Source organism: Zootoca vivipara, chromosome 13, assembly GCF_963506605.1.
Source record: "Zootoca vivipara chromosome 13, rZooViv1.1, whole genome shotgun sequence".
Taxonomy (NCBI): domain Eukaryota; kingdom Metazoa; phylum Chordata; class Lepidosauria; order Squamata; family Lacertidae; genus Zootoca; species Zootoca vivipara.
In genome coordinates this window covers 29,375,359-29,395,360 of record NC_083288.1, presented here as the reverse complement: position 1 = coordinate 29,395,360, position 20,002 = coordinate 29,375,359, and the positions used below count along the sequence as shown (strand labels likewise).

The 20,002-nt window shown below is 42.7% G+C and overlaps 2 protein-coding genes and 1 pseudogene across 2 annotated transcripts; all 3 read right to left on the bottom strand.

Annotated features, from left to right (window-relative positions):
- Positions 1 to 704: 704 nt before the first annotated feature.
- On the bottom strand, positions 705 to 1,640 carry LOC132592919 (olfactory receptor 14A16-like). Its single transcript, XM_060281154.1, has one exon. The coding sequence runs from the start codon at positions 1,638 to 1,640 to the stop codon at positions 705 to 707; it is 936 nt and encodes a 311-aa protein (XP_060137137.1).
- Positions 1,641 to 1,688: 48 nt separating this feature from the next.
- LOC132592918 (olfactory receptor 6E1-like) lies at positions 1,689 to 7,043 on the bottom strand (annotated as a pseudogene).
- Positions 7,044 to 7,863: 820 nt separating this feature from the next.
- LOC118077889 (olfactory receptor 14A16-like) lies at positions 7,864 to 8,814 on the bottom strand. Its single transcript, XM_060281153.1, has one exon. The coding sequence runs from the start codon at positions 8,812 to 8,814 to the stop codon at positions 7,864 to 7,866; it is 951 nt and encodes a 316-aa protein (XP_060137136.1).
- Between the last annotated feature and the right edge of the window lie 11,188 nt (positions 8,815 to 20,002).

Genomic DNA, 20,002 nt, shown 5'->3' with positions numbered 1-20,002 from the left:
ATCCTCAAGCCAACATAAAGCAACCAAAGTGAACTTGTATGTGTGTGTTTGTGTATTATACGGACTCAAAACAGCTACTACTAATAAACACATTAAGTATTCCGATACTCATTGAACTGAAGTGATATAGCTCTTTTAAAAAAGAAATGCCAATAAAATTAACCATGCACCCTGACATGCATGACCCAGTAAGAATGGTGCTAGAATAACACACCTCTAAAACAGTGAAAGAGGAGGGGCCACAGTTATGTGAGAAACTCAGGACAGAGTATTGGATTCAAATGTGGTCCAGTGACCTCATCACTTGTGCAAAGACTTATTCTACCCTTCCTCCCACCTAACACCCCCACTCAAAAAGAAACCCAATTTAGCAGGCTGGGAGTAGCAAGGTTGAATGTGTCAATTTCATTTTCTTTCAGTTTCTTAGCATTCGATCCAGTTCCTCACATTTCCACATTGTCATACTGTGTGTGTGTGTGTGTGTGTGTGTGTGTGTGTGTGTGTGTAATGTCCTAATGAAAACTCATCAGGCTTTTTGTGTGAAACGTTCCTAATATAAACATTTTAAATGCAAATCTGCCCAATGCGCTTCTATTTGAAACACACAATTACATAAAAAATGATTTTTATGGTATTTCGACTGACACTTGCATTTTTATGCAATGCACAGGACTTGTGATGTGTATGAGACAACGTGCAAGAAATCATGCTAGGAGATTTCTAATTCTTTCCGGTATTTTCAACACGGCCTCTTGGATGTCTTTGTTCCGCAAGCTATAAATAATGGGATTCAGTAGTGGTGGCAAAACATTATACAATACAGCAGAGAGCAAATCCATCATTGTAGAAGAAAGCTCTTTAGGTCTCATGTATGAAAACACAGCTGTGATGATGAATATAGAAAAGACAGTCAGGTGGGGGATGCAGGTAGAGAAAGCTTTATATCTGCCTTGAACAGATGGGATTCTCAGCACAGCAGAGAAGATGTAGCCATAGGAAACAAAGATGAACCCTCCACAAAATGAATCTACTATAATCCCAATGGCAAAAATCAAAATTTGGTTAAGCTTTGTGTCAGTACAAGAAATCTTTAGCAGCTGAGGAATATCACAGAAATACTGCCCAATAATATTGGACCCACAGAAATGTAGCCTGAAAGTGATAATGGTATGTAACGATGAATGGATTGGGGTGCTTATCCAGGAAGCAGCTGCCATTTGGATGCAGGCATCCCAGTTCATGATTAGCTCATACTGCAGAGGATGGCAGATTGCAACATAGCGATCATAAGCCATGATCGTGAGCAAGGCAAGCTCAGAACCTGCAAAAGTGAAAACTAAGAAAACCTGTGCGACACAGCCAGCAAAAGAAATCCTTTTGTCATCTGACAAAGAAGCAGCTATGGATTTGGGGATTGTGGTTGAGATGTAGCAAATGTCTGATAATGATAGGTTGACCAGAAAGAAGTACATAGGAGTGTGCAGTTTGTGGTTCAGAGCAACAGCAATGATGATGAGGAAATTTCCCACTAAGGCTATTAAATAAATGGAGAGAAATATCACAAGATAAAACAGTTCTTCTTCTCGGTCACTGGAAAACCCCATCAGAAGAAATTCTGTCACTGTAGAATGGTTGGTCATCTTAATTCTTTAATATTTCATCGAACAAATTCTTGAAGAGTAGCTCTGTTATTGTGTTTTGGCAACACCAGCAGAGGTGTTTGTAACAGCTAAAATTAGAAAGGAGTTAATGAAAGTCGATTGGTTGAGGGAATATGCAGGCAATTGTATGTGGTGTTTGCCCCCTTTCTCAATATGTGGGAATTAGTGATGCCAGCAGTAGACATTCAACTGACATCATTCATACTCCCTAGTACAGTACTAATAGAATTTTAGTGTTGGCAGGGAGCATGGGGAGCATCTCAGCAAAGACACATATTGGTTTCATGTTGAATTAAGAATGAGAAAGCAGAATCAAATCCTAGATCCATAGATCATAAGGGCAACCTTGCTATTAGATGTAAATAGCAACAAACAGACAACACGGTAATGTTAGCAAAACAATGAAAAGGTAAACCACCGTGAAGTGCAAATATTTAAAAATATATGCACCAGCAACCTTCACCTAGACAAGGAGTTTCAAAAATGTGTACAAAATCTCATGCTCGAAGTCTTAAAAGTCCAGTATAAAGTGCAATAATCAAGTCCGATAGTAAAGTGCTATGATGTTCTAAACACATGGGAAGATATAAGAATGCATGATACATCATAGCACTTTACTATTGTATTAAACCTTTTTTTCAGTTTTTTCGGAACTGAAATATGTGCCCTAGTCTGCACTGAGGATGAGCTAATAGGATTCTACTCACCTCTGTCTTTGTCTGGAAGACGAAAGTGTCAAAATGTTGGAGTGCGGTCTTTAGTAGATGATTTATAGTTTGTGACAAAGAGGGATCAATTGAGCCTCCCTGCTTTCTGGAGTGTTTCAGAGAGTCCCTCCTTGGAGAACATCACCATGAGGATTTGCAAATCCTGATTTACAAAACAAGTGATGCAATTGTCTATATTTCCTGCCATTATTTCCCCTCTATCTTTAAACCCTGACCCTTAACTTCAGTCTTATGTAAGGGATGCTTAAGAGTGAAGGGTTGATGAATGGAAAACTGATTTCATAACCTACATGGTTGTTATATCTTTTTTATTGTCCAAGATAACAAGCTGCAACTCCAATTAAGTACTGAATCTGATTAACATAAATAAATTATTCTGACTATTCTGAGCCAGTACAGTGTAGCGCTTAGAGTGTTGGACTAGGACTAGTAAATATGGACTAGGACTAAGTAAATATTGGGAGCACACCAATTAAAATCTAATCAAATCAAATAAATAAATAAATATAAATAATATAAAATCTAATAAAATCAAATTTAAATCTTGAAATTGATGTCTCTCAGAAATGCAGCTGCATAATTGTCATTAAGCAAGTAAAACATTTTATCTTGAGGTTTCATTTTCTTCATCTGAGACTCACACAATAGAGTTTTCATGTCATTCTCAGCCTCATCATTAAGCCACTTCCGCATCTCACGGAGGTGGGGTTGTGGGCGTGGCCTGAGCGAACTCTCGCGATGGGGGCTGAGCGCTCAGCCCCCTCGCGAGATGGGAGTTCCCGCCTCCGTCATACCCGGGCCAACCAGTAGGGTTGGCTGGGAGGTGGGGCTACCCCTCTTCTAAACGAGCCAGAGACGGGAGCTCAGTCTCCTTCGCCCCGGCTCTCAGCCCGCTCAGATCCCCACAGCAATTGGATTTATTGTTGGAATTAAGTAAGTGTGTAACGGGCGGGAATACGTGCTCACCTGACACAGAAGCTTATAGGGTCAACAAAGCACAGCCTATATTCCCCTTAATTAATTTATGGTCTCATTTAGTTGAACCTCTACGAGGGTTATATTGTTGTTGCCTTGAGCAGTATGTTGCTACATTGTTTTACTGGTGTTACTGTTGCTTGATTATTTTACCCTAATAGCTGCATTGGCATCCTTCGTATTTTTAAATTTTATATTACAGCAATTAACATTTTAATTTTGTAGCTGTTAATTTATGCTTGCCTTGCATTAATGGTAAATTTTACTCGATAAAAATCATAGCTGCATTGGCGTCCTCTGTATTTTCCATATGTTATATTACTGCATCTAACATTTTAATTTCATTGCTGTTGGTTTAGCCTAGGGGTCAGCAAACTTTTTCAGCAGGAGGCCGGTCCACTGTCCCTCAGACCTGGTGGGGGGGCCGGACTATATATATGAAGAATTCCTATGCCCCACAAAGAATCCAGAGTTGCATTTAAATTAAAGGACACATTCTACTCATATAAAAACATGCTGATTCTCGGACCGTCCACGGGCCGGATTTAGAAGGCGATTGGGCCGCATCTGGCCCCCGGGCCTTAGTTTAGGAACCCCTGGTTTATGCTTACCTTGCATAAACAGTAGTTTACTTGATAATAATCAGGAGTAGTAAGAATTTTAATAAATAAATAAATAATAAAATACTTAATATAGAAAGAAATAAATAAAAGGGAAACCAATCAATAATAATTAATAATTATATTATTCCAATCTCCGGTGAATCGTCGAGATTGCTAAATGACCTTTGGCCTAATTACTTAACCAAATCTTAGAGCTGTACCACAGTGCACGATAATCTGCTTTGCATGCAGAGGGTCCCTGACACTTCTAGGTGGGATTTGGAATCTTCTTCATGAAACTTGTAAGATCAGAAGTGGTGCAGAATTAAAGCAGCTAGCACAGTTGCAGAGACCAAGTGTGCTGCAGGGGGTTGTACTAGATGACTTTCAGGATCCTTTCCAACTCTACAGTTTAATAATGCCAAGGTTCCAGATTCTATCCCCATATGGGAAGGCTGCATATCCTTGCATTACAGGGGGTTGGACTAGATGATCACCAAGGAACACTCTGTGATACTATTCCTGGGTTTACAGGATAATCAGTGCTGACAACCCCAAGGTTACTGGTTTAATCCCCATATGGAGAGCTGCATATTCTTGCATTACATACTCTGAGGTACCGTTTCTGGATTGGCAGGATAGTAGTGCTGGCAGAGCCAAGTTGTTCTTTTTCTTTTTACAGGCTGTGGCGTTTCACCTCTAGAGGGCCTAGAAGGGGTTAAGTTGCCAGGGAGGGAAACGACCAATGGGAGCTCTCCAGCCAGAAGCAGGGTGTATATAGAGTGAAGCAGGCAGGCAGATGAGAGAGTTGGGAGAGTTAGATGTGAGGAGAGTGAGATAGTTGAGAGGAGCTGGTGCTGGTTATTATTGTGGTGGCTGTTAAATAGTGAGATAGACAGGATACAGTGTTATGAGTTTAGTGATAATTATTATTAGTTATTTTTAGAGGTAATAGGCCGGTAATTCTTATTTAGAGGTATTAGGCCGGTATAGGAATCATCTGTGATTTTGAAACCGTTTTAAGCTTTGTACAGTAACCAATACGCATAAGAACATTCACTAAACCAACTTGTTTTATTTTACTATATCCTGGTCTGAGGTGTGTGAGTGATTGAGAGTATTTGTTTGTCGTTGGCACATCACCAATAGACCGTCAAACGTCCGGGGGTGATGTGCAGGTCTGTGTGACCGCGACACAGGCCCTATCCCCACATGGGATAGGTAAAGGTAAAGGGACCCCTGACCATTAGGTCCAGTCGTGACCGACTCTGGGGTTGCGCACTCATCTCGCATTATTGGCCGAGGGTGCCGGCGTATAGCTTCCAGGTCATGTGGCCAGCATGACAAAGCCGCTTCTGGCAAACCAGAGCAGCACATGGAAACGCCGTTTACCTTCCCGCTGTAGCGGTTCCTATTTATCTACTTGCAATTTGAGGTGCTTTCGAACTGCTAGGTTGGCAGGAGCTAGGACCAAGCAACGGGAGCTCACCCCGTCACAGGGATTCGAACCGCCGACCTTCTGATCAGCAAGCCCTAGGCTCAGTGGTTTAACCACAGTGCCACCTGGGTCCCAGGTGGGATAGGTGCATATTATTCATTATGGGATAGGTGCATATTATTCATTACAAGGGTTGGGAATAGGCGACCACCAAGGTCTCATCCTAGTGTTGATAACGCCTAAGTGGCAGGTTCCATAGATGACCAACCCGGGAACTTTGAGGTATTATTTCTGGGTTGATAGGATATTAGTGCTGATAACCCCAAGGTTGCAGGTTCAATTTCCATGTGGGAAAGCAAGTCTGCTTTAACTTGTGCAACTTGTGCAAATGGTGACAGTACTGTATATGCTTTACTAAACCACACATGTGCTGATTGTTCCAATTATAAGATGAATAAATAAATACATAAACAAATACAAATAAATACATAAACAAAAACAAATTTGGGGCGACCCCCACGGATCAGAGTTTCCCGGTTTACAAGGAGATGGATGTGCTGGGGCGAGCTCCTCCCAGCTGTAAAGGCCCAGGGCCGCCTTGCAAAATCCTTTGGTCTTCTCGGCTAGAGAGACGCATTTTGGTGCTACTTTAACACCCCCACTGCTATCAATAAATCAATGAAGTTTTTGGATCTGGCAGTGGCCAGAAAGGTTTTAGCCTTGAATGGATAAAATCTGCGAGGCCCTGGTAGCGTGCATCGAGGAAGTTCTTGGAGCAAATTTGAATAAAAGAAAAAGGGGGGCAGATCACGTCATTGTCTGCCCAGAATTTGGAGATTTAATCCCGTTAAAGGGGTTCCGGGGGGGGGGGGGTAGCTTTGTCTCAGACTATAAATGAAAGGGTTCAGCAATGGAGTTATGACTGTGTTCAGTATGCTGACTACCTTGTTCAGGTCCAAAGAGTGATTTTTTTGTGGCTGTACATACATGAAAATGCAACTCCCATAGTAGAGTGTCACCACAATTAGGTGAGAGGCACACGTAGAGAATGCTTTCTGTCGTCCTTTGGCTGCAGGGATCCTCAGCACTGTTCCAATGATGAAGATATAGGACACACTTGTCACCAGTAATGAACCCAGAAGGAGCAAGGCTGCACTTACAAAATTAATCATTTCAATTTTCCTTACATCAAAGCAGGCCAGCTTGAGTAAGGGGTCAACATCACAAAAGAAATGTTTAATGACATTGGGTCCACAAAATGGCAGCTGGCCTACCAGGACTGTAGGTGGTAGGACTGCAAAGAAGCCCCACATCCAGGAAGCAGCAATAAGCTGGAGGCAATGGTCATGATGGCTGCATATCTCAGTGGGTTACAAATGGCAAGATAGCGGTCAAACGACATGACAGCCAAAAGGAAGAACTCACTGGAACCTGCTGAGAAGAAAATGTAGGCTTGCAAGATACAACTATGGAAGGAGATGGATTTTCTCTGACTCATGAAGTTGACTAGCATTTTGGGGATAACTGTGGTGGTGTAGAGAGCCTCCAAAATAGACAAGTTGGCAATAAACATGTACATTGGGGAGTGAAGGCTGTTTTCACAGCACACCAAGGTAATAATGATAAAGTTGCCTACCATACCTTACTTGAAATTCATCTTCCTCCTGGCCCGAGTTCTTGCAATTTACTGTTTATTTCTGGGTTTAAGAACGGACTTCTGGAATGGATTAAGTTCATAAACCAAGGTACCGCAGGTATGTGGAGACCATAGGTATCCTGTCTAGGGAGGATGAAGCCAGTCCTTAACTACCAGGAGCCGCACAGGGATCCAGGGAGCTGCACACAACCATGCAAAAGCCGTCCCCCATTTGATGTGGGGAGTGGTCATTCCCAACACCCCCACATGCATATATAGCAGATGGAGAATCACAGATCCTTCTGTTCCTTCCACTCCCACCTTGGCATTCCCAAAGTGCTATAACATTCAACCTCCTCCCCAAGAAATCTGGATGTTGCAGCTTTGTAAGGGGAACAGGTTTCACCCAACAACTATTTATTATTTGTATTGTTAATATACAGCACCCTCTGTCATACATTCACTATGTTTAACGAGAAACTAGACTAACATATCTTAAAGCAAATACAAGGCCTTCAATTTTAAGAGTCAGATTTGTAAGTAACAACACAAAAACAATTCTTTCGGAAATGTCTACATAAGATACAATCAAGATAGTTCTCTGCAACAGTGTCTGCAACAATTATGGCCCATAACAGAAGAAATAACAGGATCAACATATTCTCTGTCACTAAATCTGTGAAAATGGCAAGGAGCCTTTTAATATGATATAGTTAATATTATGAAATCCTCTATTTCAAAGGTGAAAAAAGAAATTTCCTAAGTTCAACCTCAGATATACATTAAGTGTTTCCATGTTTTCCAAAAATCTGGAACTGATGAATCATCTAATGAGTTGTTTCAGTTTTCTGGGTATTTTCCAGACTGCCAGTTGGATGTCCTTGTTCCTGAGACTATAAATAATGGGATTAAGAACCGGTGGTAAAACTGTATATAATACAGCAGAAACCAAGTCCACGGTGGGGGAAGAAAGTGCTTTTGGCCTCATGTATGAAAACACAGTTGTGATGATGAATAAAGAAAAGACAGTCAGGTGAGGAATGCAGGTAGAGAAAGCTTTATATCTGCTTTGGACTGATGGGATCCTCAGCACAGCAGAAAATATGTAGCCATAAGACGCAAAGATAAATGCAAAACAAAAAGAGTCAATAAAAAACCCAAGGACAAAAATCAGAATTTGATTCATGTTTGTATCACTGCAAGAAATCTTTTGCAATTGAGGAATGTCACAAAAATATTGTCCAATGATATTGGTCCCACAGAAATTTAGCATGAAAGTAAAACTGGTTTCCAATACTGCATGGATCAGGTTGCTTATCCAGGAAGCAGCTACCATTTGCATGCAGGCATTCCAATTCATGATGAAGGCATATTGTAGTGGGTGACAGATGGCTACAAAACGGTCATAAGCCATAACAGTGAGCAAAGCAAGCTCACCACCAACAAATGTCACCACTAAGAAGACCTGTGTGACACATCCAGCAAAAGAAATCATGGTGTTGTTTGTCAATGAAATGGCAATGGATTTGGGCACAGTAGTGGAGATGGAGCAGACATCAAACAATGACAGGTTAATCAAAAAGAAGTACATCGGGCTGTGAAGGTGGTGGTCTAGGGCCACAGCTGTGGTGATGAGAGAATTTCCCACTAAAGCTGTTAAGTAAATGAAGAGAAACATTGCAGAATGCAAAATCTGCAAATCACGGGCTTCAGAAAACCCCATGAGAAGGTACCCTGTTGGAGTAGATTGGTTAGCCATTTCTCTCATTTCCATTGTTCTGCAGATAGAAGTTAAATAGTTTTGAGTTAGTGGAGCTTATAAATTTTGAACATTCTGTTTTTTAAAAAAGATCATCTTATATATTGCGCTAGTTCACAACTACACATCTATCCGAATCAAGAACCAAGTATGCACACTATCAATTTTTGATGTGTGCTTTCATCCTGGTATGATATAAAGCAGGCACCCCCAAACTTCAGCCCTCCAGATGTTTTGGACTACAATTCCCATCATCGCTGACCACTGGTCCTGTTAGCTAGGGATCATGGGAGTTGTAGGCCAAAACATCTGGAGGGCCGAAGTTTGGGGATGCCTGGGCTAATGGAACCTCCTGGGGTGCCTGATATAAAGTCTGTATTTGCACTCACATATTTTCAGCTAATATTATTTATCCTGGCTCAAAGACAACACAGACTGGGTGCATACACATACTTTCTAAGCCATGTGCCACATTATGTAAATGGTAAAGTTTTTACAGAAATCTCCGATTGAGCCATAACACGTACATAAAGCATTTTAAGAAACATGTAACATTTGGATACCTGTCGTCTTTGTCCATGGAGTTTTCTTGGCAGGGATACTGGAGTGGCTTGCCTGTTCCTTCTCCAGGTGGATCACATTTGGTCAAAACATAACTTCTCTAAGTTAATTAAGCCCCTTCGCCACGAAGCCTTACAAACAGCGGGGGAGAGGAGTCAAGCAAAATGCGAGGGAGATAGGGAAAGATACAGGAAACTGAATGCAGATTTTCAAAAAATAGCAAGGAGAGACAAGAGGGCCTTCTTAAACGAGCAATGCAAAGAAATAGAGGAAAACAATAGAATGGGGAAAACCAGAGATCTGTTCAAGAAAATTGGAGATATGAAAGGAACATTTTGTACAAAGATTATCATAATAAAGGACAGAAGTGGTAAGGACCTACAGAAGCAGAAGACATCAAGAAGAGGTGGCAAGAATACACAGAGGAATCATACCAGAAATATATGGAGGTCTCGTACACCCCAGGTAGTGTGGTTGCTGACCTTGAGCCAGACATCTTGGAGAGTGAAGTCAAATGGGCCTTAGAAAGCACTGCTAATAACAAGGCCAGTGGAAGTGATGATATTCCAGCTGAACTATTTAAAATTTTAAAAGATGATGCTGTTAAGGTGCTACACTCAATATGCCTGCAAGTTTGGAAAACTCAGCAATGGCCAGAGGGTTGGGGAAGATCAGTCTACATCCCAATCCCAAAGAAGGGCAGTGCCAAAGAATACTCCAACTACCGCACAATTGCACTCATTTCACACGCTAGCAAGGTTATGCTTAAAATTCTACAAGGCAAGCTTCAGCAGTATATGGACTGAAACCTTCCAGAAGTGCAAGGTGGATTTCGAAGGGGCAGAGGAACTAGAGACCAAATAGCAAACATGCACTGGAGAAAGCTACAGAGTTCCAGAAAGACATATACTTCTGCTTCATCGACTATGCAAAAGCCTTTGACTGTGTCGACCACAGCAAACTATGGCAAGTTCTTAAAGAAATGGGAGTGCCTGATCACCTCATCTATCTCCTGAGAAATCTCTATGTGGGACAAGAAGCTACAGTTAGAACTGGATATGGAACAACTGACTGGTTCAAAATTGGGAAAGGAGTACGACAAGGTTGTATATTGTCTCCCTGCTTATTTAACTTATACGCAGAATTCATCATGCGAAAGGGTGGACTAGATGAATCCCAAACCGGAATTAAGATTGCCGGAAGAAATATCAACAACCTCAGATATGCAGATGACACAACCTTGATGGCAGAAAGTGAGGAAGAATTAAAGAACCTTCTAATGAGGGTGAAAGGGGAGAGCACAAAATATGGTGTGAAGCTCAACATCAAAAAAACCAAGATCATAGCCACTGGTCCCATCGCCTCCAGGCAAATAGAAGGGGAGGAAATGGAGGCAGTGAGAGATTTTACTTTCCTGGGCTCCTTGATCACTGCAGATGGTGACAGCAGTCACGAAATTAAAAGACGCCTGCTTCTTGGGAGAAAAGCAATGACAAACCTAGACAATATCTTAAAAAGCAGAGACATCACCTTGCCAACAAAGGTCCGTATAGTTAAAGCTATGGTTTTCCCAGCAGTGATGTATGGAAGTGAGAGCTGGACCATAAAGAAGGCTGATTGCCGAAGAATTAATGCTTTTGAATTTTGGTGCTGGAGGAGACTCTTCAGAGTCGCATGGACTGCAAGAAGATCAAACCTATCCATTCTTAAGGAAATCAGCCCCGAGTGCTCACTGGAAGGACAGATCCTGAAGCTGAGGCTCCAATACTTTGGCCACCTCATGAGAAGAGAAGAATCCTTGGAAAAGACCCTGCTGTTGGGAAAGATGGAGGGCACTAGGAGAAGGGGATGGCAGAGGACGAGATGGTTGGACAGTGTTCTCGAAGCTACGAACATGAGTTTGACCAAACTGCGGGAGGCAGTGCAAGACAGGAGTGCCTGGCGTGCTATGGTCCATGGGGTCACGAAGAGTCGGACACGCCTAAACGACAACAAAACATTTGGATGAGAGGGAGAGACCACACTGAATTAACTAAAGAGGGTAAAGGAACCACCATTCTAGAAAGTCGATCTGAAATTTCATATCTAATAAGCAGATGAAGACTGCACACTGAATCATTAAAATCATTTCAGATGATCAAGAATAATTATACTCACCCCTCTTTCTCTCAGAAGATTAGACTGCCAATGTGCTTGACGGGGATATTTATTTGAAGGCACATGGGTTGCCAGGCGGAGGTGAAGGAGGTGATGTCATTCTCCTTTCTGGTGCTATTTCAGGGTCTCTCTTGGGAGAACATACCAGTCCCATGATGCTGTGCAAAACAAATGTTGTCCATTTCCCTACTAGTTCTTTTAATATGCATAAAAATATAAGAGCCTGCTTGATCAATCCAGAAAGTGAAAGACACAAAGGGAGCTGAAGAGGAGAAAGACTCAAGGTAGCCAGCCCAGTTCTGCCCCAGTTGCTCCTCAATATATGTGAAAAGCAAGACGACCAGGAGAAGAGTAATATCACATGAGAGTATTTCCACCCAATCCTGGTATGCAAAGGTTGTCTCATTCATCCATTTCTGCCACTGAAATGTACACAATGTGTAAATGAAAAGAAGCAACAATGTTTCATGGACAACAAAAATCCAAAATACACACACCAATATAATATCAGCAAATTGCATTCCCCATATTTACTTGTTCTCAGATATGCAAACAAAGATGCCATTGCAAAATCTCTTGAGAATCTTTGCTCCAGGGAAATTTGTGCTCTCCCCATGTTGTTGCCATTGGAATTAATTCATATTTGCTGAAGAATGCCCATTGAGACACACTATTGTACAAAGAAGATGAAAAAGGTTCCAAACATTAATTGACTTCTAGTATGCAAGGATACTTTTTCATTTTGTTTTCTTGTAAAGCATACCTAAATTTCATATAACATCACAACTATTTTTATTGTCCTCTCCCCCCACCTCATCTGTTTGCAACACTGGCACATTCTTTCTGATCATGAACTTCTACTTTGAGCTTCCATAAGTGTTTAGCTGAAGGAGCTTAGGTTCCCCTTCATATGAAGTATGCTTTTCCATCATGTGCATTAGAGCTTACGTACAAAGGTTGGGGAACTGGGTGCACCCAATGGCAGTAGCAGACATTATGGTAGTGTAGTGGCTCTCAATTGACCTAAACTCACTTGCATCACTGCTGCTTAGCAGGAGTTAAGAAGCCTGCACTTGAAAAGCGTTCTTTAGTTGTATTTGTCCTGGAAACTCTCACAGACAAACTGATAATAATTTAAATTAAAAGATCAGGTGATTGACAGGTAACATGGCCTGCTCAAACTTAGACACCAGCCAGTAGCGGACAGCATAATGGGGTGCTGGCATACACCTGAGCTCTGCTCGCTCACACTGCTGTTTACGAAGGATAATCCAATAATGGCCAGTTCTGCTAGGAACTCAAAAGGAAGTTATCTTCAGGCTTCCATTTAATCCCAATTGTATGTCAAGACCCTGGCGCACACCCAAGGATAAATAAATACACACGGACACAGAATTTTAGTTTAAGGTTAATGGGCAAAAATGTAGGCCAAAACTTTATTGATTACAGCACTGTGAGTGGTATTGGCTTAGTCATTGGCAATAACTATATCGGACTCCTGCCCACCTTGCAGGAAGTCTGGAAGGGTAAACAACCAAACGAAGGAGCTCCGTCGATGACAACCAACTGAAGTTCACCCCAGGGTTCCTGCTGGGTTATGGCAGCAAGCAGACTTTGGATGAGATCCAGACCTGCAGATTCCTCTAATGGAATACCTTTGTACCTGGAGGGGAAGCTGAGGTCTCTTCCACGACATCACAATAAGCCCATGCCCAACCACCACACGAGCCCCATGCTCGCTGCCAATACCCTCACACTTCCAATCATAGCTGCCAAGTATCCCGTATCCGCCGGGAAAACCCCTTTTTTCTTACCCTTTCCCGGCGGTCTCCCGTTTGGCAGAAAATCCCGGCATTGTCCCTTTAATTTGCTTCTTCCCGGCGGCCATTTTTCTGGTGCCGCTTTGCCCTTCTATGGGCATCAGAAAATGGCGGCGCCGGCGCCGGAAGTCGCTTCCGCGCATGACCGGAAGTTGCGTGACGCGACTTCCGGTTGCGGTTTGCCCTTCTATGGGCATCAGAAAATGGCGGCGCCGGCGTTGGAAGTCGCTTTTACGTGTTTCCGGTCATGCGCGGAAGCGACTTCCGGCGCTGGCGCCACCATTTTCTGGTGCCCATAGAAGGGCGAAGCGCCACCGGAAGTTGCGTCACGCGCTGCCGATCCCGGATCTTTACGATCCGAACTTGGCAGCTATGCTTCCAATCTTCCAATCTTTCAAACCTCTAACGATCTTGTCCATCCACACATCATTTCCGCCATCGGAAAGATGCAAACCATCAGCCCGAAACAGGGCTCCATCACTGAAGGGAATACCAGGGTGGTGTTTTACTCTGCCACCCAGTGCCAACACCTTGTTTGACACTTCAGGGTCAACATGCTTCCTGGTTCTGTTGGCAGCAGCTGGGCATGAACTATTGCGCCACATCTGATGCACCAGGAACTGCGACCAAAACACACACCGGGCCAATTCATGATGCTGTGACCCACAAACCACATGTGCAACTCCGGCAGCACTGAAACAAAGGAAAAGACAAAACATGTTAGGAGGTGGATTACATGCTACCGGCACTTGCTTTTCCGGATGTTTTCTTTATAGGCATTGGATCTCACCGGCCCAAGTTTTTTTTCCTGCCCACTGAAAGGCCCCAATGAACTGCTGTCGTAGCGGCGCCAATCCTGAAAGAATGGGCAGTAAATTCCAGTGCTGGCAAGCCACAGGCCGTGATAGCCTTCCACACAACCCTGGTGAATAGATGCCTTGCTAAAGGGTTTCCGTCCTCATGAATCAAGAACGGGTGAACTCCAGGAGGCCTGATCTGTAAATACCTCCGGCTGTCTTTTACAGGGCAGGGACCTCCATACGCCGTTGCAGACAAATTAAGCAGGGCCCCCTTATCCCCTTTGGTCTGAGTTTTACCAACTAATCCGGACCACCAATTCTGCCTCTCCCAAATATATGTCCTCTAAGTGCAGACCCCTAGGAACTCCTCCACGGACCTCCTCAAAAACAACCTCACCCACTCTGAGCTCCAAAAATTGCCATAGAATAAGCGGCAGAGAACAACCGTGCCTCATACTGGGACCAGCAAACAGATCTTAGTTTTTTGTAAATTTTACATAAAAGGTCAAAGGTAGCAGGCCTGTGGCCAACACCAGAAGATGGTTGAAGTCTATGCCAGCCCTCCAGAGCCTTCCGGAGCACAAAAGCTGCACACAGATCATGGGCAAACAGGGATTGAGCCTAAGTGAGCGCGCCGGCCCTAGACAGAGAATCCAGGTGAATCCCCAGAAACGCACCACCACCTTTTATATGCCCCCGCAATCACACCACCGATCCCTGATTGGCCAATAGGCCATGGCGTGATCATGGGAGCATCACGTGGGCTGGGCTCAGTCTCCCACCCCCTCAAGGATAGTGTGGGGGGGTGCCTTGGGCCCACATGCAAGGCGGACCCTCAGTTAGGAGGATCCCATTATCCCATTTATCTAGCAATAAGCGTAAATGAATTCACTTGAGCTTATTTTGTGCAAACATTATTTGGATTGCAGGAAAAAAGCGAACAGATCAGATTAATTTTATTTGTATCAACTCATCAGATTACCACACATCATTTTATCCGAAAATATTCCAAAACATTTATTGGCATTGACAAATGTATTTTCAAAACAACAACAACAAAAAACAACAAAAACACAAAAAAGACACAACCCCTTCTTCTTGACTTCCCACCCCTCCTTTTCATGATTTTTTAATTAACTTTTTTTTACAGTACATATGTCTTTATTGTCTGAACTTCACTATCATTAGATCTTTCAGTAATCCAATCCTGTCTGCAACTTCATGTATGGGTGATACTTTGAAAGATAATCTATGATTTGCCTCAATTCCTCCTTATGCACTTCCTCATTATGTCCTCTTAGTCTGGTGGTAAATTTTTGCCATTTCATCATAGTCTATTAGTTTCATAAGCCAATTCTCCTTCCTTGGTAATCCTTCTTTTTTCCACTTCTGTGCATATAAAGTTGTAGCTGCTGTTGTTGCATATGGAAATAAATTTGTCAGTTTTTGGGGGGACTTCCATTCCTGTTATCGTAGCAAAAATGCTTCGATTGTTGTTGTTGTGGTTTTTTTTTTTTAAAGGCATTAACAGTTTAAACATCCTTTTCAATTCATTATATATCATTTCCCAAAAACCCTTTGGCTTTTTCCCAGGACCACCAACATGTGATAAGATGACCCTTCCTCCTGTTGGTATTTCCGGCACATATTTGGAGCCTTTTAATACATTTTTGCTAACTTATTACAGTTTTAAGCACCATCTATACATTATTTTCATATAACATGAACTAAATTTCAGATATACTTTCCAAAGTCTCTCCCATGTGGTCATTGCTTACCAGGTTTTGATTTTATACCACAGCAAGAAAACATGTCTATAAACTCCCCATTGAGGATGCGCTCACATATCTTTGTGTGCAAGCGGATCCCAGGGGGCTGACACATATGTTTAAAATTAGACACTAATGTGCCTCCCTGGAGTCTAAGCCCTCCTCACCGCAAGGGGCTATGAAAACCATTGTCACGCCTGTGCCTCTTTTTTCTACTTTTCCCGTCCCATTTTGGGAGACCAGACAATTTAGCCATTGTGATCCAGTACCCTTGATCTGGTCCTCACACTCCATGTTCAAGTAGTCAGACCTACGTGAGGAATCCGATGAGTCCTGTCTAGACTTACGTCCTCTTCTCTTGGTTCTGTGGGGTCTTTCTCTCTTGCTCTGAGGCCTATGCAGTTCAGGGCTCAAAGAATTGTCAGATAGGTTAGAGGTGGAAGGAGACCTACAACTGCGCCGAGCCATCCGTGAACAGCAGTAGGGAGACCATGATCTCACTGTGCGTTTCTCGACCCGCTCTTGACTCTTTCTCAGGCAGGCAATAGTTCTTTCCCTACTGTTCCTAGAGACTGAGCAGGTAGAATATTCACTTGAATCAGAGTTATGTTTGAAGCCATGTGGAGGCCTGCTGTGATGCCATGCACCACTCTGGGGAAGAAATGCAACAGGAGTATATAGCCACCTGGCAAAGCCCAGAAAAGGCCCATTGGCTTGGCTTGGAATTAATAGTACACTAATTAAACATTCACCATCTAACTAATTAACGATGCTCTTTAAATAATTTATTAATGAGCCATATACCCATAGCCACATTGGTTCAACTCAGTACTAAACCAATAGGCACAAATGACTTTTTAAATACAGTACCATAATCAACTCATCCGATGTCAGCCCACCTTCCTCCTCGATTGGGACCTTTCCCTCCCCACCCTTGCAGCACTTTTTCTTTTTTGCTCGATTCTAAGGTACCCACATTCCGCGTGGAGGGTGCCTCTGACCATACGCAAAGTGCCTTCTCCGCAGAGTGCCTTCTCTTTAACACACTATTGCCCGTCTGAGAAAGGCATGTGTGTTAAAACCAAAACCACACCCTACATTCAAAACACCTACTCCAAAATTAGAAAATCCAGATAACCAAAAAACCACCACAAAACACACATCAACGCCCAAGTCATACAATACCCACCAAAATAAATGACAACCCAAAAAATGAAATTAAACAATAATAACTTCTGCTTATATAAAAAATGTTCATGATGCACGCGCAGGGTCCAATGTATGGAGATACAGGAAGGAGGGGACAACACTCCCCAGGGACAACAGAGGGCTCAGACAAAAGAGCATGCTGGGAAATAGAACCCAGAAGCTGACAGTTCCTTCTCCAAGGGTGGGGGCCAAGGAATGGAGATACATGGGGGAAGGGCCAACACTCCCCAGGGACAACAGATTGGATGCTAGGCTTGGGCAGGCCGAGACCCCTGGCATCCTACCTGGGAAGGCGGTGCCAGCACCGAACTACCACGGAGTCGCCCTCTGGGGTCAGGGGGCTGTGTGTGACCATGCAAAATTCCCCCCCCATTGATGTGTGGAGCATTCCTAGAATAGCCCGGCTAGCTCCCTGGTATGGGAATTGGCCATTAAGGTAACAAAAAAGGAGAGGCTCTCTGCCGGGTAGCAAATGGGTGGGGCCCCTCCTTCAACTTCCTGATAGTTAGAAATACAATGGCAAGAGTTGAGGGTGGGATAATTGGAGCTGGAAACTGGATGAAGCAGGCTGGGAAGCTGGAAATACAGAAAGATGCTTGATTTCTGTTTATATTCAAAGCTGCAGCTATGAGAGAAGCAAGACCCTCTTGGGGTGATAATGCTGTGAACCCTGCAATGTAGACTCAGGTTGTATATATGTTTAAATAAACCATATAGCCTATAGACCACACAGTCTCTACTACACCTCATTCCAAGAGAAAAACAAACCCTGGAACCTTTGAGATCTTGCACGGCTCAGAGCTTTTGGGTGGCATGAAGCAATACATAAAACAGCCATATGTTATTTCAAAGGTACAGATATGTGTTTTGGATAGCATTATAAGAACCTGAATTAAAAAAACCAACAAAGGAAACACAGTGAGTGCACAGTAAATGGGAGTCTCAACACATTTATAGGATTTAAAGACATAGCGGCCAATCATCTGATTTTCACCAGTTTTTGCACTATTTTGCTTGTGAAAAGGAATTCAAGATGCAAACGAAAATTGAATATCTACTTTCCCACTCTTCAAAAACAGCTTAGCTGATTTTCTAAATTGTATTAGCTCTTGTTTTTGTATTTGTGGAGAGCCATCGTGTTTTCTGCTGCCTGTAACTTAAGTGTTTTCCACCCAATTGGCAAATTCAGGAGTATTCTCTCACAGGGCAGCATAGTTGCCAAATTCTAGATAGATTGCGTAAAAATGAAGGTGAAAAATGAAAGCAAATATGAAACTTGTGAAAAATCTCTACATTTGGTTGAGTATTATTACTTTACCTTTAAATGAGTGAGGGTGCAGTCCTTTCATTTTTCTTTATTTGAAATAAATGCACATAATCAGTGATAGGTCAAGTCCATCCTCTTTTTTTCCTATTTTAAATGAACAAAATCTCTGCATTTAAATTGCATCCATTTTGTATACTTTCTGTACACACTGCTCTGGTAAAATACACATTTTTCAGTTCTTTGTCATGACTCACCCCCTATTAGTTTTGTACATAAAAATGTTTTGTGAGCACTTCTTTCATTTCCGAAGCCACAGGAGGTACATAATATGAGCAAGAGCTTCATTCTAATCTATCTATATATTTTAAGATGAATTTTTAGCCCACACTATAGCATGTTCCGGGACGCAGGTGGCTCCGTGAGTTAAACCACTGTGCCTAGGGCTTGCCCATCAAAAGGTCGGTGGTTCGAATTCCTGCGACGGGGTGAGCTCCTGTTGCTTGGTCCCAGCTCCTGCCAACCTAGCAGTTTGAAAGCACATCGAAGTGCAAGTAGATAAATACCTCCGGCGGGAAGGTAAACAGCGTTTCCGTGCGCTGCCCTGGTTCGCCAGAAACAGCTTGTCATGCTGGCCACATGACCTGGAAGCTGTATGCCGGCTCCCTCGGCCAATAACGCGAGATAAGTGCCGCAACCCCAGAGTCGGTCATGACTGGACCTAATGGTCAGGGGTCCCTTTACCTATGCACATTTTAACAAAGTGTAAGCTGTAAAACAGGACAAAGGCCAGAATTAAGGGACATCACACAAAAGTGGGCGCTAGAAACCTGTGTAATAACCTGGAATAAGTGTGAGACACAGCTTACGCAAACATAATTGAAGACCTTTTACCTTTTTCGGAATTTACAGCACTGCCTCTTGGATGTTCTTGTTTCTGAAGCTATAGATAATTATGGGATTCAGTAATGGTGGCAAAACAGTATACAATACAGAAGGGAGCAAATTTGTAGAGAAAATCACTTTAGTTTTTGTGTATGAAAACACAGCTCTGCTAATAAATAAAGAATATAGTCAGGTGGGGGTACAGGTAGAGAATGCTTTATATCTACCTTGAACAGATGGGATTCCCAGCACAGCAGAGAACATGTAGCCATAGGAAACAAAGATGGACCCCCCACAAAATGAATCTATTTAGGAATACTGCACCAAGAATCCTAGGTAAAATAACCCACCAAAATTTGCACCTAATGCTCAAGCCAACATAAAGCAACGAAAGTAAACTTCTATGTGTGTGTTTGTGTATTATACAGACTCAAAACAGCTACTACTAATAAACACATTAAGTATTCCGATACTCATTGAACTGAAGTGATATAGCTCTTTTAAAAAAGAAATGCCAATAAAATTAACCATGCACACCGACATGCATGACCTAGTAAGTATGGTGCTAGAATAACGCACCTCTAAAACAGTGAAGGAGGAGGGCCACAGTTATGTGAGAAACTCAGGACAGAGTATTGGATTCAAATGTGGTCCAGAGACCTCATCACTTGTGCAAAGACTTATTCTACCCTTCCTCCCACCTAACACCCCCACTCAAAAAGAAACCCAATTTAGCAG

Excerpts from the sequence above, each read along its gene's own strand:
- LOC132592919 (XM_060281154.1), bottom strand. The coding sequence starts at position 1,640 with ATGACCAACCATTCTACAGTGACAGAATTTCTTCTGATGGGGTTTTCC.
- LOC118077889 (XM_060281153.1), bottom strand. The coding sequence starts at position 8,814 with ATGGAAATGAGAGAAATGGCTAACCAATCTACTCCAACAGGGTACCTT.